The 27,510-nt window shown below is 39.7% G+C and overlaps 1 protein-coding gene across 5 annotated transcripts in view; it reads right to left on the reverse strand.

The window, feature by feature from the left end:
• LOC127355469 (glutamate receptor 2-like) overlaps nucleotides 1-27,510 on the reverse strand; it is a 105,064-nt gene that overhangs the window by 36,913 nt on the left and 40,641 nt on the right. For all 5 annotated transcript variants that reach the window (XM_051386393.1, XM_051386391.1, XM_051386394.1 and 2 more), the window contains exons 5-13: nucleotides 25,024-25,098; nucleotides 24,253-24,306; nucleotides 23,563-23,721; nucleotides 22,292-22,459; nucleotides 12,496-12,600; nucleotides 12,303-12,410; nucleotides 11,735-11,798; nucleotides 5,538-5,680; nucleotides 2,615-2,830 (exon numbers count right to left, since the gene is read on the reverse strand). In XM_051386393.1, the coding sequence (XP_051242353.1) occupies nucleotides 2,615-2,830; nucleotides 5,538-5,680; nucleotides 11,735-11,798; nucleotides 12,303-12,410; nucleotides 12,496-12,600; nucleotides 22,292-22,459; nucleotides 23,563-23,721; nucleotides 24,253-24,306; nucleotides 25,024-25,098 (1,092 nt within the window). The remainder of the gene's footprint in view (nucleotides 1-2,614; nucleotides 2,831-5,537; nucleotides 5,681-11,734; nucleotides 11,799-12,302; nucleotides 12,411-12,495; nucleotides 12,601-22,291; nucleotides 22,460-23,562; nucleotides 23,722-24,252; nucleotides 24,307-25,023; nucleotides 25,099-27,510) is intronic.

A 27,510-nucleotide genomic window follows, 5' to 3' on the forward strand; every position in this document is an offset into this window, starting at 1 on the left:
ACAAGAGCAAAAGCTAAATGTTCAGGCATGAAAGGTTGCATATGCTTGCGGATGACCAGCTTTAGGCGCAATGTAACCCTAACCCTAACCCCACCCAGGGGAGGAAAACTGAAAAACTCCAAACTCCAATATGTCTGCCCTGTATCAAACTATACCACCCTGCATTTTGTGACCACCTACTTATGCACCTTTTAAGGCCTTTTAAGAACTGGATTTGACCATGCACCTTAGGACATTTACCTAATGCTCGTTATATTGCTATTACATTTATTTTATTATTTTATTGGTTATTTTGCATTTTGCCTCATGTTGTTATTATTGTTCTAATTGTTATCAGTCTGTGGATACTGCTGGAAACTGTGAATTTCCCCTTAGGGATGAATAAAGTATCTATCTATCTATCTATCTATCTATAGCACAGTTTACACAAAGGCTCAGAAATACAAAAGCATTCTATAATTTGATTTAATAAAAAGAGAAATGTTTTGATTTTTGTCTGAGACATGGGGGTAGGCAACTCGCTCGGACCATCCCAATTTGTCCCGTATTTTCTTGATAACTTTTTTTTATTGTTTATATTTGCAACATACGGACACCAGCAAGAACAACAATATCAAAATGAAAAAAATAAAAAAAATAAAACAATGACGTCTCTGCCATGTCTCTACAGTTTGTTCTTATACTATTGTCAGTGTGGTAGTCCTTATCCTATCGTTGGCGTCTATTTCTTCCACTTTTCTCAATATTGTTCTTCTTGGGTCCTTATCTTATGATTCAATTGTGCCATAACATGTATTTCATTCACAATTTCCAATTTTTTTTTTTTTTACACAACATTCCCGGTCATATTGCCAAAATATAGTTATATAAATAACTTAGATAAATCATAACCCAGAATTTTGACGACAACCAGGTGAACATCTTCCCAGAATTTTATAATTTTAGGGCAAAGCCAAAAAATATGAGAATGATCTACATTTATAGCTTCACACTTTCTCCAACATGGCTGTGGTACAGATAAGTATTTGTTCTTAATTCTGGGCATGACAAAGAATCTAATTACATTTTTCCAACAAAATAATCAAAGTACGTGATGATGTCGTTCACTGTTGTGTTCTCTAAATATGCAACCAATCATCTTCAGAAATATTTACACCTAGCTCTCTTTCCCATTTCAGTTTTACATATGAAGTTGTATTCCCTCTTTTCTCCATGAGTTGGTGATATATTGTAGATATTATTCTATATTTCTTTGAATTATAGATTCCAATCATGGTTCTCATTATTCCATTTTCATCCAAATTCACATTGTGCTTTTTTTCTTTGTCCAAAAGGTCCCTTATTTGCAGATATCTGAAATGGTCCTGGTTACGTAATGTATATTTTTGTTTAAACTCCTGGAAACTCATGAAATTCCCATTTTTTGTATTACTTTCCATATTGCTGTTATTCCACTTGTAATCCAGTGTTTAAACCTCTGGTCAAGAGCACTAGGAATATGCCTGTCATAGGCCACCCATTGAAGTAGTCTAAGCTCTTTCTCCAGTCTATATTTTTATACCAAGTTAAAACACAATTTTAATGTAAATTGGGTGACAGTATCCACCTGTTCAATCATACTCATTGTTTCTTCTCTGTCCCCAATAAGGCTTTCAATTTCTCTTCCTTGTACAAATTGCTCTAAATTTTTCCATTTTACTACATAGTCTTTATCACACCAGCAAATTACACGTCTCATTTGTGCTGCATGAAAATATTCCTTAAGGTTTGGCAGCACCATACCTCCCTTATCTTTCTCAATCTGTAATGTTTTGACTCTTGGTCTATAACCATTCCATATAAAACTTGAAATGATTTTATCCCATATTCTAAATTGTTTCTCAGGTATCTCAATGGGTAATGATTGAAACAGGTAGAGAATTTGAGGGTGAATATTAATTTTTATTTGTGAACCAATGTCTTATGGAAGGATAGTCCACCTATCCTCTATGAACAGGGGGTAATCAGCTCATCGACAAACAACCACCTGTTATTATGTCACCACACTTCAGTAATGTGATGACAACTGGGCCTGTTCTTTACACTAGTTAGTCTGTGAGAGGTGACAAAAGCTCTGAAAATGCAATTAAATGGACCTTGAATATAAATTATTTTGTCACACAATTAACAGAGATTTTGATCTTGAAATTCTGATTCCATTTTTATTACAGGATGAGCACAATAATGAAAAAACAAAAAGGTATGAATGTGCTTGAGGACTTAGATTTAAGAAGGGAACAGATGCCGCGTCTTTGGAATATAGTAGTTTTGTGTATGGATCTGCATCAAAATCTGCACATGGGCTATTTGACGTAATGCAGGCCAAGATTCTTACAGGCTGTCTAAGCAATATTTTCACGATTCTGTCAATTTAAAATCTATGTGATTTAACATGTACACTTTAATTGGAATCATTATGTGTCTTCAGACATGTGCATTGCTGAGATATTAATGTTATAATTGTTTTAGGCTTTAACTACACTCCGTCAGCACATTTCAGGCAGAATATTCATGAATGCCCATAACATCAGAGTTCTTGTGGGAACAAAACAAATATACACATAAACAGACTTACCAGAAAGAGCACAACACTAACTCCTATGTAGGCAAAGACAATGCACATCCAGATTTCATAGGCTAGTGGGTCCAGAAAGGAGAAGACTCCTGGTTTGGACTTCTGTGGCTTTTTGATCATGATGGAGATTCCCAAAGACATGAAGGGTTTGGAGAAATCTATCACCTCTTCACGAACAAGAGTGATTGTCAGGGGAGCAACTGCTATATCTGCTTTCTGGTGGAGAGACAAAGAAGAAGTGTTTGACAGTGTAATATCTTCATGGACTTGAGTCTGCTGTTGGAAAGAGGAAAATTAAACAATATTTTGTATCAAAATCCTGTGTGACCTCAACCCACTGTTTAAAAGGCTCTCCTAGTCAAGCCCAGCAGATAGTGTAGGGTTGTCAACTCATCTGATTCACATGGGCTTCCAGCCAATAAAAGCTGGCTCCTCACCACAGCATCCCTCCCACTGATCAAGTACTTTTATTGTTGATGTTGCTTACCTATCCTGTTTGTTGCGTGTTAAGCTTAGTTGTGAATTACATTTGCTTTAAGTTATTCTCTTTTGTGGACTCCCTGTTCATGGTGGTATAAGCCCTGCCTACTTTAAAACGGATCAAATCAGTAGATACTATTGGCCATGTTTAAAAACATTATAAGCTGCTATAATACAATATTAACTTGCACCCTAAAAAAAAATAGGTTGCTAACTGGGGATGGGGATCAAGACCTGGTTGTATACAGAACTGATTCCAAATTTGTCAAAACCCGAAAATCAATAAGGTCCGAGCTTATCGATAACTGCTATCGAGACTAGCTCGTCCTTTAACAATATGTCTCAAGTAGGGGTGAAATGATTTACTCGAGTATTACTAAAAATGATCAAGGCAAATTTCATTGAGGTTTCGTTTAATCCACAAATCAATACACAGCCATACAGCCCAATGTGTTATACACGGATGATTATTCCTGTCGCACAACATGCTTTGGAGAGACATAGAAGCAAGTCGCGTGGAGGAGAGACAGGGCAGAGAAAATGACAGACCATTTTTAGTCATTTCTAGCCGAAAGAACAAAAACTTTGTAAAGCGTGTCTGTTGTAAAACTGAACAAAGGGGCAGCTGTGGCTCAGAGGTAGAGCGGGTCGTCCGCTAATCGCAAGGTTGTTATTGTTTTGTCAGCTATTATTATTTTATTCCATGGAATGGCACCGGCGACAACGGCAGCCTGTCATGGCAGCTCCTTTCATTGTTGTAGTTTTAGTGTGTTTTCAGTGTGTTTTTGCTATTTTGAACTCTTTTCTTACTTTCTTACTCTCTTACTACTTTTTTCATGTCGCCTAAATACTTTTTTGGCGTTTTTGAGCACTTTTTATTTTTTGTTTACGCTGGTCTCCATGGCGACGGGGAGTCGCATTGTTTTTCACCCGCGACCAGATGATCGCCCTTAGGCCCCCTAGCATCCTGACTGGAGAGAGACCCTCCATACCGGAGGAGCTGAGGAGAAGATGGTGAGGCTGCAGAGCGGGGGTTAAACGGAGGATGAAGAAGAGGAGCTTTACACTCTACATCCCTGCAATCATCGAGCAGATACCGGACTCCAATGTCACCATTCCCGGCTTCCAGACGGTTCGAGCCGACAGGGACACCACAGCGACCGGCGTGAAGAAAGGAGGGGGACTGTCCGTGCTCATCAACAACAGGTGGTGTAACGCCAGGCACGTCTGTGTGAAAGAGCCTCTGCAGCTCGGACATCGAGCTCATCCCCGTCGGACTTGGTCCGTGTTGTCTGCCACGGGAACTTTCCAGTGTTGTCGCCATCTCTGTCTATATTCCTCACAGTGGTCTTCATCATCACCATCACTGTTTACATTTATGATGTCCTATTTATTCTCCTGTACAGCACTTTGGTCAACTTTGGTTGTTTTTAAAGTGCTTAACAAATAAAGTTGGATTGGATTGGATTGTTGGTTCAATCCCAGGCTCCTCCCAGCCAGAAGTCAAAGTATGCGTAAGATACTGAATTCCAAATTGCTGTGTCATCTGTGCGTTTGATTGCGCATGAATGTGTGAGAAAGGGCAAGTAGTGTAAAAGCACTTTGAGTAGTTGGAAGACTAAACAGGCACTATACAAATACAGGTCCATTTACCATTTACAATAACTCAACATTAGTGCTTTTTTCCATGAGTTGTTGAGCATGAGTTGAATTAATTAATAATCTCCATGCCTACTGCTAACTTCCTCACTCATCTAACCACCAATCCATTCTAACCACCCAACTTTATCTATAATACATATCTACCTATTGTTAAATGCACTTTTCAGCATCCATGTGCACTACCTACCTCACTTATCTAAACACCTTATTTACCCGATTCAAACCATATCCATCCAGTGCATTTATAATCATATACGTACCTATAACACTTTTCAGCACCCATTACAGTTACGTAACAACAGAATTTATCAGATTTATTGGATTTACTAAACCCAACCTTTTTCATTTTAAGCTGCTACATTTATCTACAGTTATGTGTATTACTGACCTCACTACCTAGCCACTGGATTTACCTAATTCTAACCATCCACCTAGTCCAGTTATTACCACCTATGTCACTTACCCAGTTTACCTACCTATTTACTGCAAAATCCACCTAACCACCATCCAATTATACTTTTTTATCACTTTGTTCACATGCCATGTCAGGAACTTGGTCTTGCCACACACAAGGGATAACTAAAGAAGAACGGAAAATCAACTTCAACTGGATTCTCCTGGGTTGTGGTATGACAAATTACTAAAAGACTTTTGTAATGGGTTTGGATGTTGGTAATCCAAACCTGTTCAAAATTTGACTAATGATGTCAGGGTACAGCTGGAGTGGGATTGTGTATGTCTGTGTGTGTCTGTGTGTGTCTCTGTGTGTGTCAAATCTTACCCCATACACCAGCTCTCCAACCATACCATTCCAGATCTTGGTTTCTGCATCTCTTGCTCCATATTTGCCATCTCCCACAATTCTTAGCTGGTAGCGTATCCCACAGTGCTTTGCAATCTCCGCAGCCAGGTCAACGCAGTAACCTAGCATTAGTCAAAAATAAGTAATAAAAAAATAAAAACACATGCATATAGGAAGCTATATTTTGTATTTGTATTACTTTAATCCCACAACGGGGACATTTCCTTCTCACAGCAGCATTTATGTGAAATAAATAAATACAGATATAAAAAAAAAAACGATGGTAAAAGTGGTAAAGCTATGATATGGTGGTAATTTGAAAAACAAACTACAACATTGATCAGGTGTTGTAGAGTCTGACAGCAGCAGGGATGAAAGACCTGCAGAACCTCTCCTTTTTACACTGAGGGTGTAACAGTCTGCTGCTGAAAGAACTACCCAGGGACCCCACAGCGTCATGTAGGGGGTGAGAGGTGTTGTCCATGATGGATGTCAGCTTCACTAACATCCTCCTTTTACCCACTTCCTCAATGGAGTGCAGAGGACAGTCCCTGTCCTTACTACTCCCTCTCCAGCAGACCACAGCATAGAAGATGGCTGAAGCCACCACAGAGTCATAAAAAGTCTTGAGGAGAGCCCTGCTTACTCCGAAGGACCTCAGTCTCCACTGCAGGTGGAGGCGAATCTGCCCTTCTTGTAGAGAGCATGTTGTCAGTCCAGTCCAGTTTTTTACCCAGGAACACCCAGGAATTTATATTATCTACCACCTCAATGTCCAATCCCTGGATGTTCACCGGGGTGAAGTGGGATGTTTTCCTCCAGAAGTTAACAATCATCTCCTTCGTCTTGCTAGTGTTTAGCTGAAGCTGGTTGAGCTCACACCAGCTGACAAAGTCCCTGATGACCGTCCTGTATTCCAGTTTGTTCCCCTCAGAAATGCATCCAACAATGGCTGTGTCATCTGAGAACTTCTGGATATGGCAGAGTGTGGAATTGTGGGTAAAGTGCGAGGTGTAAAGGGTGAAGAGGAAGGGAGAGAGCACCTTACCCTGAGGGGCACCTGTGTTGCAGAGCACAACGTCAGACACACAGTGTTGGAGCCTCACATACTGTGGTCTGTTGGTGAGATAGTCTATTGTCCATGCAGCCAGTTGTTGGTCCACACCCACATTTTCCATCTTCCCTCTGAGCAGTGATGGCTGGATAGTGTTGAAAGCACTGGAGAAGTCAGAAAACAGGACCCTCACCGTGCTCCCCCTGTCCTCCAGGTGTAGCAGGGATCTGTGCAGCAGGCAGATTACTGTGTCGTACACCCCAATACCAGGCTGGTAAGCATTATATGATGGCAATACTATTATTGTGTTATTTATGGGTAGTCCTGTATAAAGGTCTGGAAAAATGTGACTGAAGTTATTAATAAGTTAAATAAAAAAAATACAACAAACACACACAGTACAGAATATATATCCTGTATTTAACCACATAAAAGACTCATTGAGATTAATTATACTACTTTATTTACAGTTTTCAATTTTACAATGGCAAGATATATTGAAAAGACATACAAAACAAAAAAACACAATAAAAACGGAACAGAACAAAACAAAGCTGCTAGACATTTTACAAGATAAAAAAAAATAAAAATGAGATACAAAAATTTCACAATGCTGTTTATTTCTGTGAGATTGGGTGTGGTGGGGAGTCTGATTATCTTTGACGCTGTGTTGGTGATTCATGTGAATTTTGTCCGGTTGGTGAGTTAGCATGTTGTAGAAATAGGAGGAGCAGTATATGGCGCTGGATGGATGATGCTTTGATATAGTAGAAGGAGAAGATGGGGGGAAACATAAAGTCCTTTGAGTTTACGGATGACAGTCTTTGCTGGCTCCTTTTGAAGATGTCAGTGGTGTGTTGGTTGTCGAGTTTATAGTCCAGTGTTATTCCAAGGTATTTAAAACTGTCAACCATTTCAACTGTTTGGTTATTGATAGTAATGGGGTGCTGTGGTGTCAGGGAAGCAATGATGATTTCTTTGGTCTTACTGACATTGAGGGGGAGATGGTTGTCCTCACACTATTTGCTGAAGTGTGTGATGGTGCTGTGGTAGTCGAGGACGGCACTCTGGTGTTGATGGTGAGTGCAGGTCATGTGGTATTGCCCACCCGCACCGTCTGTCACTGAGGAAATTGTGCAGCAGATGGATCAGACGGGTGGAGATGTTGAAATAGTGAAGCTTCTGGATCATCAGATGCTTTTGGATGGTATTAAAAGCAGAGCTGAAGTCCACGAAGAGGATCCTGGCAAAGGTGCCTGGGGAGTCCAGGTGCAGGAGGAGGAGGTGCAGTAGGGAGGCCACAGCGTCATCTGTGCCCCTCTTAGCTTTGTAGGCACACTGAAGGGGGTCCAGTTGAGGAGTGACAACCGGAAGAAGGAAGTTGAGCAGTAGTTTTTCCAGGCACCTCATGATTATGGGGGTGAGGGCAATGGGACGGTAATGGTTGGGTTCTTTGGGCCGGGGTTTTTGGGGACTGGGATGATGGTGGCAGTTTTCCAGAGGGTGGTGGGTATTGTGGCTGTGCGGTAAGATTCACAGAAGAGTGAGTGGAGAATCGGGGCGAGTTCCAGGGCACAGCACTTCAGCACCCTAGGTGGGATGCCGTCAGGCCCTGGGGATTTGCCTAGCTTGCATCGTCTTAGTTGTTTCCTTACGTCCTCCTATGAAAAGGGGTCTGGCTCTACAGAGAAGTCCTCTTTGTCAAAGCGGGTGAAGAAGGTGTTCAGTTCAACTGCAAGGGATTCTGAGTTGTTTATTGCACTGTGGTTGGGTTTAGTTTCACATCCAGGTAGAACATTAATTTGGTAGCATGGACACTAAACAGGCTTTCCAGAAAGTTCAAATTCTAATTTGTTTTTGAATTCCAGTTTTGCTTTGAACCCATTTTTTATTTTCCGATTAGCCAATTTGAGGCCAGGCCAGTCTTTGAGGGTCAAGGCTTTATGATTTTCCTTCAGGCACTGTTTTATTTGAGAAGTTATCCAAGATTTATAGTTAGGATATCTTTTAATTACTTTAACTTGAATGACTGTGTATGCAGAATGTGATGTAATCTGTAATGACATTAGCCTTGTCATTCAGATTTCCATCAAAGATACTCCAGGTGGTGCATGCCAGGGAGCCTTGGAGTTGTGTAATGGGGTCTTCCAACCACTGTGGAGCACTGTAGCACTGTGGCTTGTGGCTTTTCAGTACGGGTTTGTACAGAGGAAGTAAACAGATAACGTTGTGGTCTGCATCTCCGAGTGGGGGATATAAATGAGCATGCAAAGTGCTGGTGATATTGTCATAACACAAGTCGAGGATGTTTCCTCTCCTGGTGGGAATATCCACATACTGCTGGAATGATGTTAACACACTGTCCAGTCCGCATGTGTTGAAGTCCCCCAGGATAAACACTGGAGCTCCGGGATATTTGGCTAGCATTGTGTTGCCCTCCTTGGCAACTAGCTCCGCTTGTCGTTTGCGCTGATCAGCTGATCACAACAGTTGGGAATTCCCGGGGGAGATAGTAGGGACACACGGACATGGTCAGCATCTCCAGGTTGGGTGTACACACTTTACGGTGCACCTTGATGTTGTTACACCACCTGTTGTCGATGTAGAGGCAGACCCCGCCACCCAGGACTTACTTGTTCTCTCAGCCCTGATGATGGTGAAGTTTCCAGGCTGACATCGGCGTCAGGGACTGACTCGTTGAGCCAGGTTTCAGACAGGGCAAGATACAGATGTTACTAAATGCCCTTTCTAGTCAGCACCGAGCGTGAAGTAAGTCCATTTTATTCCGGAGTGAACGGACATTAGACAGAATGATGGAGGGAAGAGGTGGTTTAAATGGACGCTTCCTCGTCTTCCTCTCTTCCTCGGCCGAAGCTCTGGTGGTAGATCCACTTTAGGCTTGATGTTACAAAGCAACGAGGTCCGGTGGAGCGGCCATAGGTGAGTGGCCTGTTGTCGGTGTCTGGCAGCAGTACAAGGCCAGCGAAAATCAACCATTAAACGGTCAATAGAATGACGTTTGCATTGTGATTTCTGATCATGGTAGGTCAGCCGAGTTTAGCACTTAACACAAAACACTTAACAATACACAAAGACACACATTATACGTAACACACAAAGTCAAGCAGAGTACAGTGTGTGCTGTCGCAGCAGAGCGTGCACCATCGCCTCTCGAGAGATGGTTTAAATGGACGCTTCCTTACTCTGCTGTGGATGCATCCTCGTCTTCCTCTCTTCCTCGGCCGAAGCTCTGGTGGTAGATCCACTTCAGGCTTGATGTTACACAGCAGCAAGGTCAAATGGAGCAGGAGTTCATTGCGGCCATAGGTGAGTGGCCTGTTGTCGGTGTCTGGCAGCAGTACAAGGCTAGCGCAAATCAACCATTAAATGGTCAATAGAATGACGATCGCATTGTGATTTCTGATCATGGTAGGTCAGCCGAGTTTAGCACTTAACACAAAACACTTAACAATACACGAAGACACACATTATACATAACACACAAAGTCAAGCAGAGTACAATGTGTGCTGTCGCAGCAGAGCGTGTGCCATTGCCTCTCGAAAACCTTATACTGGATTAACCTAGTAGTGTGAGTTTATAGAACAATGAACGTGGGACATTGCCCCTTCCCAAAACTCTACTGATATCTCTGAATTCAAGTCACTGGCCCAGGCTTCCCTAATAGGACCTGAAGTAGTGAAGCAATTCACCAATTTTGTTAATAGCTGTCTGGAATCCAGAGGTAGCAAGAGATTCTCAAAAAAAAGGATGAGTAGCGGGGATGGACTCAACATGTGGGCACTCTTCCTTAAAGTAGTATCTGACTTCATGATAACGGAAAAAAATGCCAATTTGGAAGATTGAACTGGGTAAATTAAGCAAATTCGATGTACAAATCTAAAGTTCAGATTTTGGCATATGCATGAGTGGGTCATCTGCCAATTGGAAGGTTGTTGGTTCGATCCCTGGCTTGCCACATGTCGAAGTATCCTTGAGCAAGATACTGAACCCCCAATTGCTCCATGTTGTGAATGTGTATGAATGAGTTAGTTTCCGTTTGATGGGCTTATCATCATTGAGTGAATGTGTGTGAAACGGTGAATGTGGCACGTAGTGTAAAAGTTGGAAGACTAGAAAGGCGCTATACAAGTACAGGTCCATTTACTATTTGAAAACAGGCAGACTAAGACCACCCTCTTTAAGAGGTTTATGAAGGTGAGGTTTGGATATCCTGTGTGATTTGTAGCACCATATAAGGGGCAGTATGATAGAATGGAGCTTCTTTAAAAAAGATGGCATGAATTCCTGTTCGTGGTGTGCAGTTTGACTTTCAGTCGTGGACAATCTTTTCTGAGTGCTTGCTGGGTGGACTAAAGCTTCTGGAAACTGCTCTAACTTGTCGGAATGCTCATTAAAAGACTACAAATGCTTTACATTTTCTGCCAAATAAACAGGAGCTCGTCTTCCTCGTTGGCTCATGGCGACTGGAAATGTATTGCTAGTTTGCGGCTAGTTTGGAAATGTATTGCTAGTTTGCGGCTAGTTTGGAAATTTGTTGCTAGCTTGAAGCCAGCAGTAGCAAAGGTTGGGAGGCGAGCAGGTCCCTTTCCGCCACGTGCAGTTTTATTATTTAATTAAATTAAATTTTATTTGTATAGCGCCAATTCATAACAGAAGTTATCTCAGGACACTTAACAAAATAGAGCAGGTCTAGACCGTACTCCTTATAAAACTATTTACAAAGACCCAACAGTTCCCACCATGAGCAAGCACTTGGAGACGGCGGCACGGAAAAACATCCTTTTATGCAAGGTGTTATTAGACATGTTCATGTCTACTTTTTGGTGATGTGAAAGAAACACTCAGCAGAGATCTTACAATAGAGATGGAGAGTCCAGCATTCAAAAAGAACAGGTAAACAGATACAATTTACTGAAATAATTTCAATGACAAGTTAGACGTAATCACATTGACCAAAAGTACAAATTTTTCAATCATTTAAGATTGACTTAAATCCCCCAATAGTAATCAGCTCTGACAAGTTCAAGTCTTTCTGTACATTATTCCATGAGGCAGCATATGTAAAAAAAAGTTTTACGAAGTTCTGTTTATGATACATACCTTCGTAACGATCGTTATCTTGAAATAACTCGGCATTCTTCTTAAGCATCACGTAAGGAGCTTCCTGCATGCATGGACACACATGGACACAGACGGACACACACACATACAGTGATTTATGCTTATTATTTTCACACAGTAGTCCTAACAATATGACATGCTGTAATGTGAATTATGATGTGTTTTTCATATTGCCTATGTGAATATGAACTTGCAATTTAAAAGTACAGAAAACACAGCCTTTGCATTTAGTAATCATATGCTTGTCCATTTAACTTACAGCACTTATTGTCAATTTGCATAATGTAACATTGCACTCTGTCATAGTGGCACAAAACATTATATGTCAGGAGGAAAATATCATGGGTTTCTTTAAAAAAAAAAAATTACATTTATGTAAAGAAAGCTGAGAGAATGCCCAATTCCGAGCTACAGTTTTACATTAGTAACTTCTCATGCCCGGGCTCTGTTCAAACCGAAATCCTCTCAGTAGCCTAAGCACCTAAGCACCTACACATCAACATTGGGTGTTACAGTGACAAAGCCACTGCATTAGTCTGTTCATTACCAGTATTGTTGTAACAATTACTGTCTTGTTTTCCATTCCCATGGTGTCGTTTGGGTAAAGGTCCGATTTTGTCACCACCATTTTATCCACTTCATTCCAATAGCCAATCTAAGAAAACAAACACACAATCAGGTCATATATCTTCCACATAGCTACACGCTAACATGGTTTTGGTGATTGATTCTTTGGTTACCTTAACAGGTCCATTGTTCTTCAGCTCCATAACTGTCACTGAGTAGTTAATTCTCTTCCCGTACTGATCAAACTGAATGTTACCTGTCAAGCCATCCACACGCACCTACACACACACACACACACACACACACACACACAATTATATATATATATATATATATATATATATTTTTTTTTTTTTTTTTTTAACATTATACACATTATTTAAGTTCACACATTTTTAACTTATTTTTTTACTTGTTGTGCAGGGGTTCTCTTATTAACTTACGCCATGTTGTCAACAATAGGGAAATAAGCCACATTAAATCAACATTCATCTGGGGATAGGATCATGAATTAGGGCTGTGCCTGAATATCTCACTTTTGGATTACGTTCATTGGGTAAGTATTTGGGATTTGGATATTCGCACACCTACACCTCAGGTTTTTTTTTTTTTTCATATATAGTCCCTTTTAAATGAACCAAACCCAGTACTCTTAAAGTAAACCAATAAGTCGAGCATTAGTAAAGGGACTCAGTTCTTTTTGTGTAGGCACATGATGTGGCGGTGCTGGGTAAAATACACTGACAAAGGGCGAACCTGCACTGTGTTCACAATGCACAGATTAAATGAACTGCAATGCACACTTGAGGCAAACTGTACTCAGACAACCTCCCAAGGAGGTCTGAATAGGGTTTATTTCAGAAGGGTCTAAGCTTGTTAAGAGTGTTCACATATACGCAAAAAATGAGTTCATTTAGAGGGCTGAAATAGACAAGTGTGAAAACACCTGTTGTCTCCTTTTGCACACCGCAGCACACACACAACAGCTTGCCTCTGTCCGTTTCTCTCTCTCGCAGAAAGATAAAGCAACAAACGCATACAGGTTACACATACATGTAAGTGTCTGCACTGGCCTTTATATTAAAAAAAAAAGTGTGGCTCGCCTCTCTCAGCCTCCACTTTGAGTGGGAATCTGTGCACTCATTTTGAAATGTATACTGATCAAGACGCATCATTCATGGGGATTAATCCTCGGTTGATATTTTTTCAAATTAATTCAATTCAATTTTATTTGTATAGCACCAATTCATAACAAACGTTGTATCAGGACACTTTTCAAATAGAGTAGGTCTTGACTGCACTAAAATTATTTACAGAGACCCAATAGTTCCCACCATGAGCAGCAAGCACTCGGCAACAGCGGCAAGGAAAAACTTGGTGGCAGTCTGCCTCGACCAGTTAAGGTTGAGAGAGAGAGAGAGAGAGAGAGAGAGAGAGAGAGAGAGAGAGAGAGGGGATGGGTGGTAAAGAGAGAAAGACAGAGACAAAGGTGCACAGCAACAGATGATGATGATGATGATGATGATGATGATGATGATGATGATGATGATGATGATGGCAGTCTAGGCCTATAGCTGTACTACTAAGGGATTTTTCAGGATGTACCTGAGCCAGCACTAACTATAAGCTTTATCAAAGAGGAACGTCTTAAGTCAACTCTTAAATGTAGAGAGGGTTCCCGCCTCCCGAACCCAAACTGGAAGCTGGTTCCATAGGAGATGAGCAGGATAGCTGAAGGCTCTGGCTTCTGTTCTACTTTTGGAGACTATAGGATTATAATAGTCCTACATTTAGAGAGCGCTGTGTTCTGGCGTAATAGGGTACTATGAGCTCCTTTAGCTATGAAGGTTCCTGACCATGAAGAGCTTTGTAGGTAAAGAGGAGGATTTTAAATTTCTATTCTGAATTTTATAGGCAGCCAGTGCGGAGAAGCTAATACAGGAGAAATTTTACCTCTTTTCCTAGTTTCTGTCAGTAATCGTGCCTAAGCATTCTGAATCAATTGTATCTTATTGGAGTTATTGGCCTGATAATAAGGAGTTGCAGTAATCCAACCTAGAAGTAACAAATGCATGAACTAGTTTTCTGCATCTGTGACAGGATGTCTTGGATTGTTAAGTTGAGTGAAAACAATGTTAAGTGAAAAAAGGCAGTCCTAGAGGTTTGCTTTATGTGGGAGTTAAAGGACATATCCTGATCAAAGATAACTCAAAGATTGTGATGGTTGTACTGGAGGCCATGGTAATACCTTCTAGAGTAACTATATCTTTTGATAATGAGTTTGGGGCTTCATTTTTTTCTCAGTTTACCATCAGAAAAGCTCAGGTTTTGACTTCCGGTTTGATGAGGTAGAGTGCAGACGTGCAAGCAGGGAGTTCTGGCCAAATTTTTAATTTACTCTTCAAGTCTACCAAATTAACAGTGCTTTTCTTCGGGCCGACTCAGGCATTATTGAGCTTTTATGTGGATGTAAGTGTAATGAGCAGCTCAAAGTCAATCGACAACAACGACTCAAGCAACGAGCATCTCGCAAGTTTTAAAACTGAAGTTTTAGCGGGTGAAAACTTCGAGAAACTCACCGAGATGGAAGCTGTTGTTAAGTCCTTACAGTCTCAAGCCGCGGTGCTCCTGGAACGAGTGGAGGATCTCGAGAATTGGTCTAGGCGCTCTAACTTGAGGATTATCAACATACCCAAAGGGAGCGAGAAGGACCAAGACCCAACCAAGTTTGTTTCCAACCTGCTAATGGCGGTGACAGACCCCAGTGTTTTCAGCAGCCCTCCGGGGATAGAGAGAGCTCACCGCTCCCTTGGCCCTAGACCAGGAGGTGCCGGTGCGGGGAAACCGAGGACCTTTATCGTTAAGTTCCTCCGTTTCCAAGAGAAAGAAAAAGTCCTCAAATGGGCCAGACAACACAAGCTGGATTACCACGGCTCCGAGCTGAGAGTGTATTTAGACATTAGCACTGCTCTGCTCTGGCTGCATTGAACGCCGTCAAAAACTCTCTTTATCTGAAAGGAATTAAAATCTGCTTGTTTGCATCCTGTCCGTCTCCAGGTCTCGTTCCGAAATGAGAACTTTTACTTTGACTCTCCACAAAAACCCCAGGATTTTTACGACGAGCGCATTGCTGCCACTGGCTAGTGGAAGCCACTTATTGAGGACGCCGGCTATATCTGGACTAAGTTTATGGACATTTATAAACGGCCAGTTATGGAAAAGATGCGCCAGAATGACAGCTCTTGAATGGCAATTTGTTTTTATTTTTTTTCCCTTAAAGCTATTATTAACTTTTCTATAGTAAGTTAACATTTTTAATTTTCTTATTTTCTCTTGTTTGATATGGACAAGATGTAGTTACCAGGGGCTACTTAAGTTATTCTTTTGTCACTTGGATCAGCACCCAACTGCCGCCCCCTGCTATTTCCTTTTATTTTGCGCCCATTGTACACAGGGGTGGAAAGTAACGAGGTACATTTACTCTCGTTACTGTAACTGAGTAGTTTTTTTGTGTACTTGTACTTCTGAGTAATTTTTAAAATCAGTAATTTTACTTTTACTTGAGTACATATTGTTGGAAGTAATTTACTTCACTACATTTTAAATAGCTTCCGTTACAAAGTAAAAATAAATAAATAGATGAACTTGCACTGCGTCTGTGTGCCGGTAACTGTCCATCTGATTGGCTCTGGACAACTGCAGCACCAGAAGGTCAGAAACATCGAGACGTTGGTGCCACAGAGGAGCTAGCTAAAAGATGATGGAGACGGATGGAGACAAGTGTATCGATGGAGAAGGGTCGAATTTGGGACACAGAGACTCGCACGGAGAACGTGAGGCCAATCCCTGGCCATACTTAAAGGACTTCCGCGAATGACAATATCATCATGCAATATAAACTTTGTATCCCGAAAGAGCTATCCACCTACAAAAACTCTGCTTCCAACCTGTGCAAGCATGTACAGCCAGGTAAGATAACCTCACGTGAAGCTAAATAATGTTACATGCAATTAATCATGGATCCATGCAATTAATAACTTTACTCAATCATGGTATGCTAACATCAGTGTTAGCAGCCAGCTTTACAGTGCTATTTAATGTAGCTAACTTGGTAGTAAGCTAGTAAGCTTCATTTTAAACAATAAAATTTGACTCATTCCTTAATTTCACACAAAATTATGCTAATTTTGCTATGATATGCGTTGAAAATTGCTTATGAGTGTATTAACAGATTGAAAAATGCACCAAAAAGTTATTAAGTTTTGGCTAATAAAAGATGTTCTAGTGTTGTTCTAATATTGGGTCTCTTTAAAATTAAATTAAAGAGTATGGTCTAGACCTGCTCTATGTGTAAAGTGCCTTGAGATGACTGTTGTTATTGGGCGCTATATAAATAAAGATTGATTGATAGATAGATAGATAGATATATTGGTGAATGTTTTTCATTCAGTAATCTTATATGCAGGATAAAACCGGGTGATCTGGGACCACACTTAAAGTCTGCTAGTGACCCATCCATGATATAGTCTACTCTTTCTACATGACACTTTGAAAAATATGAATTAAAATATTTTTTATATTAATAGATTAACTGTATGTTTAATGAAAACATGGTATTGATTATTTATGATGATGATGTTTGTTTTTTGTTCACAGAAGAAACATCCACCAAAGATGAAAGTCTACACTGACCTCGTGGCAGCACTGAAGCGGACCCTGGAACCAGAAAAAACCCCAAGCAAGCAAGCAAAAATATCTGACTTGGTGGCAGTGGGTGGAACCAAACGTGTGCCGCAAGCAAAAGTTGACAAGGTTCTGATTAACTTCATTTGTGAAGGCCTTCATCCATTTGCTGTGGTTGAACAACCTGCTTTTAAAGAACTTGTATCAACAATGAATCCTCAATGCAAGATCATTTCCAGACCCACTCTCCGGGCCAGAATACAGGCAGCTTCCAATCAAATGAAGAAGGCTGTGGTGTCATACCTCAGTGGACTATTTCTGATTTCTGATTATTATTTCTGACTCACCTGATGGTGTCCTGAAAACCAGCTCCTGTTCAAACTAAATAGCAAGTTCATTGAGTAATTAAGGAGGAACTGTAATCTGGATCTATCTGTGATCTATGTGTTTTCTTTTGAGCTTTGTGTACGTTTTTGTACTTTTTTATTGCATGGGGAAAAATTATACACCCCCCAAGAAGTAACTAACTACATTTTAAATTAGCTACTTTTTACTTTTACTTGAGTAGATTTTTAGTAGATGTGGCTCAGAGGCAGAGCGGGTCGTTCCTAAATCGGAAGGTTGTGGGTTCGATCCCCAGCTCCTGGTGCCACATGTCGAAATATCTTTGAGCAAGATACCAAATTGCTCCTGATGCCGTGCATCGGTGTGTGAATGTGTATGAATGTTAGTTTCTGTTCGATGGACTTTGCCATCACTGTGTGAATGTGTGTGAAAGGGTGAATGTGGCACGTAGTGTAAAAGCGTTTTGACTGGTCGGAAGACTAGAAAGGCGCTATACAAGTACAGGTCCATTACCATTTACACCAGTACTTTTACTTAAGTGAAATTTCATCAAGGTAACAGTACTTTTACTTGAGTAGATTTTTGGTACTCTTTCCACCCCTGATTTTACATTGTAGACACATTTTCAGATATAGGAGCCCTGTCTGCTCGGTGAGTGATTAGTCCACGGATTCATGTCATACAGAAGTAACAGAGTTTATGGAGTCCCACTGCTAGTTCTCGTTCTTAGGACAAGCTTAGGGAGGTTTAGGTGTGTGTACCTGTTCCCTGTTTTGAGGGTTTTTGTTTTGGGGAATTGGGATGGTAAATGGTAAATGGTAAATGGACCTGTACTTGTATAGCGCCTTTCTAGTCTTCCGACCACTCAAAGCGCTTTTACACTACGTGCCACATTCACCCTTTCACACACATTCACTCAGTGATGGCAAAGTCCATCGAACAGAAACTAACATTCATACACACTCACACACCGATGCACGGCATCGGGAGCAATTCGGGGTTCAGTATCTTGCTCAAGGATACTTCGACATGTGGCACCAGGAGCCGGGGATCGAACCCACAACCTTCCGATTGAGGAACGACCTGCTCTGCCTCTGAGCCACAGCCCGCCGTCCTACAGATTCGCTTTTATTTTTATTATTGTCTGTGTGTTTTTAACACTACTTCCTTCAACAAAGCATTGTTTCTTCTCACCATATACTTACAAGATTATGGCTACTACAACAAAAAAAGGGGTATCTTGTTTGAGATTTGTCTCTTGGAATGTTAAAGGGCTCAACAGCCCACTTAAAAAGCATTTGATCACTAAGGATCACCATAGGTTAAAGGCTTCATGGGTCGGCCAAATTTTCGATTCAAATTTTAGTAGCAAGGCAAGGGGTACAGCGATTTTAATACATAAAAAAAATACAGTTTAGCCCAACAAACGTTATAGCTGACCACCAAGGCCATTTGTTATAGTCTCAGGCTCCCTTAATAATGTCCCTTTTGCTCTTGTCAATCTCTATGCACCCAATTGGGATGATGAGGCATTTATTAGGAAAGTAACATCACTTTTACCAGATCTAGGTTCCCAACATTTAATCTTAGGGGATGACCTTGATAGACCCTTTGTTAGACAAATCCCGCCCAAGGCAGGATCCTCCTTCTAGAATGGCCAAAGCTATTTCATCATTTATGGATCAAATGGTACGTGTGGACCCTTGGCGCTTTCTCTATCCTGTAAAAAAAAAATTTTCTTTTTACGCTCAGGTCCATAAAACATTTTCAAGAATTTATTACTTTTACATTCATAATCATTTTCTTCCTGCTGTCGAGAATATGGAATACTCAATGATAGTGATATCTGACCACGCTCGATTGCTACTCAACCTTTCTTTTACACTCTTACAAAAAACACGCCCCCTGTGGAGGTTGGATTGCACATTGCTGAACGATGATGGATTCTGCAAAACAATCTCAAAAGTATTTGACAATTTTCTTATTACTAACAAGTCTAATCTCATATCCCCATCTCTACTTTGGGAGACACTAAAGGTGGTAGTCCGAGGAGAGATTATATCTTATTCTGCGAGACTAAATAAACTGAAAAAACTAAAACAGGAACAGGTCATGGAAAGCATAACAGAATTGGACAGAAAGTTATCAGTATCTCCATCCCCTGAATTAGACAAGGAGAGACAAAACCTTCAAATGAACTACAACTTAGTGTCAACACAAGAAACTGAAAAATTAATTATACGATCGCGTGGATTTCTTTATGAGCACGGTGAAAAGGCAGGACGTCATCTGTCATGCCAAATTAAAAGCCAATCAGTATCCCAGCAAATTAAACAGATCAGAACCCCCTCAGGTGCACCTACAGTAATGACATCCATCATAAATAAAACCTTTAAAACATTTCACTCTTAATTATATACTTCACAATCCCCAACCGACAAAACAAACATGATGAGTTTCCTGGATAACCTGGAATTCCCATCCATATCTTCTGCTCAGAAGAGCGAAATGGATCGACCTTTAAAAATTTGCAGATTCAATTAAACTAATGCAAAGTGGCAAGGGCCCTGGCCCAGACGGCTATCTTATAGAGTTTTTTTTTTTTTTTTTTTTTTTTAAATTGCTGATAAATTAATCCCTCTCCTTTTAAACATGTTCAATGACTCTCTGGACCGGGGAGCCCTGCCTCAAACTCTAACCGAAGCGTCAATAACCTTATTACTAAAACCGGGTAAAGAACATTCTGATTGTAGTTCTTACCGTCCCATTTCTCTTTTAAATGCTGATTATAAGATTTTGGCTAAAGCACTGGCCTTACAACTTGAATCGATTATGCCAAGCATCATTTCACTCGACCAAACTGGGTTTACGTTTCTCCAACATTCGCCGCCTCTTCAACATTCTTTTTTCTCCAGCATCCAGGGTAACACCAGAAGTGGTGGTCTCCTTGGATGCGGAGAAAGCTTTCGATAGGGTGGAGTGGAGTTTTCTGTTGGAGATCTTACAGAGGTTCTGCATTGGGTCAAAGTATGTATCTTGGATCGCTCTTTTATATTCTTCTCCTAAAGCATCCGTAAGCACTAATGGTATGAAATCCCAATATTTCACACTCAGCAGAGGAACCCGCCAAGGGTGTCCTTTGAGCCAGTTGTTGTTTGCTGTGGCGATCAAACCTTTATCTATTGCACTTAAATCGTCCAGTTTTAGTTAAGGAATCCACAGATGCGGTTTGGAACATACACTTTATATGCGGATGAATTATTATTGTTTATTTCTATCCAATAACTACCATCCCTAAGACAATTGAATTGCTAAATAAATTTGGAACATTTTCAGGTTATAAATTGAACTTTTCAAAGGGTGAATGTTTTCCTGTAAATAACTTGGCCCTTGGGATCCCTGATGTGTATCTCCCATTTAAAATATCTAAAAACAGCTTTAAGTACTTAGGTGTGCATATCTGCCGTAATATATCAGATCTCTGCAAGAGCAACTTTCGACCCCTAATCGACAAGCTTAAATCAGATCTGGAAAGTTGGAATAATTTGCATATAACTATAGCAAGCAGGATAAATTGCATTAAAATGAAAGTGCTTCCACGCTTTCTCTATCTTTTTCAATGTTTGCCGATCTTTTTACCCAATTCCTTTTTTCGTGTTATAAACAAACTAATCTCATCTTTTATATGGAAAGGCAAGACCCCCGGGATAAGGAAAGAGTTTTTACAAAGGCATAGGTCCGTAGGTGGACTGTCACTCCCTAACTTAAGACTCTACTATTGGGCAGCTAACATACACAAAATGACTCTCTGGATCCAAGAACCTGAATTAAATTGGTGTAAACTGGAGGCTAAATCCTGTTCTACCTCACTTTTAGCTTTGCTTACATCAAAATTGCCCTTTCGATCATCCCAATTTACATTTACATTACATCCAATTGTCCTCTCCACCGTTAAAATTTGGTCTCAATTTAGATATACTTTTGGACAGGGATTGTCCAATCATAGCCCCATTCATAATAACCATCTCTTCCTCCCTCCTAGCACAGATACAGCCTTTTCTTTATGGCAGAGATCAGGCCCTTGTCAGGCTAAGGACCTCTATACTAACAATGTCTTCGCTAGCTTCAGTGAACTATGTGAAACATTTAACCTTCCTACGTTGTTAAATCACATAGCACCTTTTTCCCCAATATTCCACCTAACTCAGTAATTGACTCAATTTTGGACCTTCCCATAAACCAGAAAGCCCTTATCTAAAAAATGTGATAAAATCAGAAAAGACAGGGAAGAAGAACTTTGCAGAGTTATAGATGACAATGACTGGGACTCTGCACTATCTCGAGTAAATAACAGTACATCTTGCTCCAGGCTTAATTTGATCCAATTTAAGGTGGTCCACCGTATTTATTTTACCAATTCCAAACAAAAAATAATTTTGTGGATTTTGGAATGGAAGTCACCTTTTGCCCACAGTGCTTCCATGTGGCTTAAGGACCTCATGCTGTACTTAGACCTGGAGAAAATTAAGCATAATAATTTCCCATTGTATTTATTTTTGCCTGTCAAAAGAAAGATTGATCATATCCAGTAGAGAAGTACCAACAAAGGCTAAGACCTCTTTTAGCAACATAGTTGGGATGGGGTCTAAGAGACAGGTTGATGGCTTTGATGAAGAAATAATTGCAGCTGCTCATGGTTGGTTAGCTCTGACTTTGCAGGTTTCTGATCTATTTTTTAAAATGGCTAAGATGAAAAGAGAGCTAGCAGAATTAAGGTGTAACTACACTTAAATAGAACAGGGTTATTCTATCTCTCTTCTTACTTAGGAGGGTATAATATCTAATATTATTATTTTATAAGGAGTGCAGTCTAGACCTGCTCTACTTAAAAAGTGTCCTGAGATAACTTCAAAAAATTTAATTTAACTGAATAATGGTTACCTGTTTGAGGGCACGTTCAATCTCCACCCCCTGTGCCCAAGGCACTGCCGGATTGGCTAGACAGTCCCCACTGTTGCCACGACGACTCATGTCTATTCTCTGCTTGTGAAGGAAGCGGAATGCCTCTGTCATCACGTGGACAGCATCATAGGTGAGGGCTGAGGTATACTGAAAGACATATAAACATTGGCAAAACTCACTATCACCTCAATAACCCCAAATGTCAGGGCTGAGGTGAGATAACTCATTTTTGAACATCATCCTTGTCCTGCCTGCTGTGTGGTTCTAGGACGTATGAGGTCTGTGTCTCTCTCGCTCACACACACATACACAGGCTCTCCCAACCAAACCTCTTTTTGTTTCTCCAGCCCCTTGTATGTATCTCTGTTGACTTTCTTAAGCAGTATGTTTTATAACGTCGTCCAAAAAACACAACTTGCATTTTGGTTTCTTTTCACCAGCGATTCTGTTTTCACAACATGACAGAAAAACAGGAATGTGTTTGTGTATTTTACTATGGACTGCTTATCAACAAGAGCCCTGGTAACTTATTTCAGGCTCAAGGGTGGATTAATACTGGCTGTCCGTGACCAAACTTGGAAGCTCTGCCCCGTTTATATTGTTTTATTGTGTATTTTCTAGGTTATGTTAAACCTCATTTGAAGCCAACTTAATAACAAGCGTAGTAGCTTATGATACCACTTGAACCTCGGTGCAGCACCAACGTGGGGACAAGAAAGCAATACAGCATGGCACCAAAGCCTTTCTTTTCCTTAGGATTCCTGCTTAGCACACTGCTAACAAGAGTAAATGAGTTGAATTAGCATCTGTGGCCACAGACACAAAGCCTGCCAACTGACTTTAAAGGAGCATCACAAAGCTGCACTGCTAACTGCTTACTTTACAAGGAAACAATGGCGCAAACTAGATCCCTTTGACCTCCACAATGGATACCACACAGCAAAGACTTTTTGAAATCAGAAATAACTTTAACACAGGCACACATGCCCACTAACTACTAACCCTAGCCTGTGCTGTGAATGGTCAGTTTTTTGCCCTGTCCTTTTAACTGCTGACTTAGCTATGAAGAAGACAGGAACATCATTAATTACTCAGAAATCATGATCACTGAAATACATTAGTTGTTGCATTAATTAACACATTGTTCTTGCATTGAATTATGTATGGGATACTGTTTATTCTTGTACAATCATTAAGTACAACATTCATGATGATTATAATAATAATGTGTAATGATGTGGAAATCTTACTCTGATCCGTGTATCAGCTCCAGGATACTCCTTCTCTTCCAGGGCCTCCCATCGTTGGTCAAACTTTGCCACCACAGGATCATCAAAATCTACTATCTGAAAGCCAGACACATTTGCACCTCCATACTGGATTTTAGAGAGGTCGCCATCTACAAATCCCTGGAATAAGATCAACACCATGAGCAAAAAAATGTCAGTTGAGGCTGTATGTTTAGCCTTTTGTCATTCTGTGTCTGTGTCAGGATCTGATGGAGCCTGGAACAATACTAATCGACCAATATTAACCCAACTTGGAGATGGGGTGTAGTGGTATATGTGTTTTACCACACACCATAGTTATACTTAACTAGTAATGTTTAACAACGTCAACAACCTCTACTGTAACTACCACCTTTTCTTATTATTAACAAAGACCAGCACACCTGCCATCAGTGGCAGTTTAATTTTGCTTAGCCACAAGTGTGTGCCTTTTTACTGGTCAAACAGAGGCAGATCAAAAACATAACAACCAACAAAAGCAAGCTTGTGAATAGAAAATTTGAGACAAATAGACAAATACAGGCCTTTTTTTCTACCTACCTACCTACCTACCTATTTAGCTATGGCTTGCAATGTTAACATCAGCTAATCTACCTACTAAAACTCAACCAGTCCATGCACGTCAAACTAGGGCAAGAGATAGTGACTCACCAAGTTAGCGATGATATAGTGGTATCCCTTCACATGTCTGCCTATAGTGATCACCTGATGAGAAAATAATACAACTAGTGTCAATAATAAACATAACTTATGAAAATAAAAAACATTGCTGTTTTTTTTATCATTTGCCAGTTCCCTATTAAAAAAATGTGTCTCCAAATGTATGGGATTTTTTTCCAGTCCATAAAGGAACACTTGATCCCTTCAGTTTATCAAATTTAGGAGATACATGGTTTTCACTGGACAGTGACAGTCGGCAGCTAATTCACATTGATTTGCAATATTAGAGAATGGGTAGGAAAGTGGTTGTGGTAGAATCAATTATCAGAATTGGGTTTATTTCCAAGTAAGTTTTAAAGTAATAGAACAATAAAAAACAAAACAGTTGAACAACACACTTAGTGGCATTAGGTACTTAGTGAATACGCAAGCCATCAACTTGATGTAGAGTCAGAGACAGCTTAAGTAAGTAATGATAAAATCAGATGTGAATGTATTGGTAATCGTGCATATAATGCAATTTCGCATAGTAATCCAGCAACCATAAAGTCTGTGCCAAATAAAGAAAGATGACATCTGGAAATAGTATCATATTTGACAGAGTATAATAAACTGCAGAGGATGGATCTGTAGCATGTGGAGGAAAAAAAACGTTTTGTTAATGATGGATATATGAAAGAGATGATATTATGATATATATATATATATAAAAATAAAAAAATAAATAATAGTAGAGCAACTGGAATGAAGATAGGAATCAACCTGTTCCATTATGTCTTTCACTTTGTCTTGTTCACAGTCCAGGATGATGCGTCGCTCCTTGCGGATCTCCAGGTCCTAACAAACAGTAAGTCAATTTTAATTAAATTGGTAAAAAAGGTAAAATGATATTTATACAGCACTTTTTTGGTTTATGTCACTGGAAACAGTATAGTATATATTGAGTTTGCGTCTAACATTGGGTTTGAATTAATTTAATTTTTAATGCCAAATAATAACAATAAGTTGTCTCAGGACACTTTTCATATAGAGCAGGTCTAGACCATAGTCTTTGTGTTACCCTTTACCGTTACCGTCTTGAGCAATGTTTGTGATATTTAACAGTATTCAACATCAAAGTTAATGTTGTGTAGATCCACAATATGGAGCATAGCTCTGCAAACACCAAGTGCACCTAATGATATTATCCTGATGTACAGTAAGGTTCCTTCCTCACCTGCACCAGTCTGATATTTTGGTGACTGGCTGTGGGAGGAGAGGTACAGTATAGAGTGTATATAATCCAGCTACACGCTGCATTCTGCCCACCACCTTTAATGACAGCCTCGGGAACTCTGTACTTGAACATTCATGTTATTTTTCTAACTGTCATTGGTAGGTAAATACATTGAAATAGACCTACCTGAAATTACAGAAACCGAAAACTGAAAAAATTGCCTCACATTGCCTCACAACCAATTGGTAAAGCCTTATTTGACATGTACCATAATGTCAAAATCATGACAATTTCTGTGACAGGAACTGATATGTAGTTGTTATTTCTTAAAAAGATTACTGTAAAGGATAATGGAATCTGGTAGCAATTATATGTAAAATGTTAATTAATTCAAAATTATTTTCTGATATACCCTAGGTTTTTTTTACTCAGAGAACAACACAAGTCACAAGTATAAAGACTAAACCTTCAAAAACTACATCCAGATGCATCTAGTAAATTCCGGAAATTAAACAGCTCATTTACTACCCATCTCAATCTGTGCTGTTTTCTATGTAATGACCATATGCCGGTTCTTGCCATTTAAAATAATTTGGTGGGTATACGACACTGTCTCTATTATCCCTATTACTAGATTACTAAAATCACTTTACCAAATAATAAGATATTAACGGATGCCTCACAAGTGCCAGAGAAGATACCAAAACAAAATTATTTAAATTTATGATGAAGCACAACTACAATAGGCACCATTAGACCCTTGTAGGCAATAAAAGATAGATATAATTGCTTGAAATAATCAAATGAACTATGGTACCCCATCTCCCCGTGATTTGGGCCTGCCTTATATATGGTGAGAGACGGGCAATGGTCACGATATACTGCTGATGCAGTACCACAGAACATTATTCACGCAGATGTATAATAAACTGAACTTTCGTTTCATAGATGGACTAACTGTATAATTTTCTAGGTTAGGTAACTGTACAGTGCTGTTTTGTAGGCTTTAAAAATGTGTGAGGTCCTTGTAGAGACATATCTTAGTAGTACGTCACTATACATCCTGTAGCAGTAGCCACAAATGTACTGGTACCGTCTTGTTTCTCTTGTTATGGAAGTAGCAGTAGAAGTGGTATAGTAGTAGTAGTAAAGCTGCACAAAAGAGTGCATTATTATGCAAGCCTCTACTCTATTTGAGCTTTTTATCTGTGTACATAATTGTTGCTATTTGGTTTATTTCTCTGATTCTTTTTTTTTTATATAGTAGTAGTATTTAGAAGACAATTTAAATGTTTTCTTATAGAAAGTTTTATAAAAGTTTGTATGTATTTTAAATAGATCCATCATGGATTATGTTCTTTTATGATAAAATTATTACTATTAGAGACAAAATTAATAATCAAATGCCCTCAACAGGTATCGTTGTCTCTCCAAGTTATATATTAATATATTTAGACTTTCTTCATCAACTACCTTCAATGATTTCTACATCGAAGCCATCAACCTGTCTGTTAGACCGCATCCCAACTAGTCTGCTTAAAGAAGTCATACCCTTAATTGGCACTTCTTTACACGATATAACAACCTTTTTATTGCTTCTGACAATGGTCTCTGTACTTGTATTATTAGATCTTAGTGCCGCATTCGACACCATTGACCATAATATTCTTTTACAGAGACTTGAGCATCAAATTGGCATTTAAGGAACCACACTAAGCTGGTTTAAGTCATACTTATCAAATCGTTCTCAGTTTGTACACGTTAACGATTAATCCTCCATAAATACTAAGGTTAGTCATGGAGTTCCACAAGGTTCTGTACTTGGACCAATTCTATTCACTTTATATATGCTTCCCTTAGGCAATATTATTAGGAATCACTCCATTAACTTTCACTGTTATGCAGATGATACCCAGTTATACCTGTCGATCAAGCCCGATTAAATTAATCAGTTATCGAAGTTACAAACATGTCTTAAAGACATCAAAACCTGAATGAGCTGCAATTTTCTGATGCTAAACTTAGAAAAAAAA

This window comes from Dicentrarchus labrax, unplaced genomic scaffold (genome assembly GCF_905237075.1).
Source record: "Dicentrarchus labrax unplaced genomic scaffold, dlabrax2021, whole genome shotgun sequence".
Classification (NCBI taxonomy): Eukaryota; Metazoa; Chordata; class Actinopteri; family Moronidae; genus Dicentrarchus; species Dicentrarchus labrax.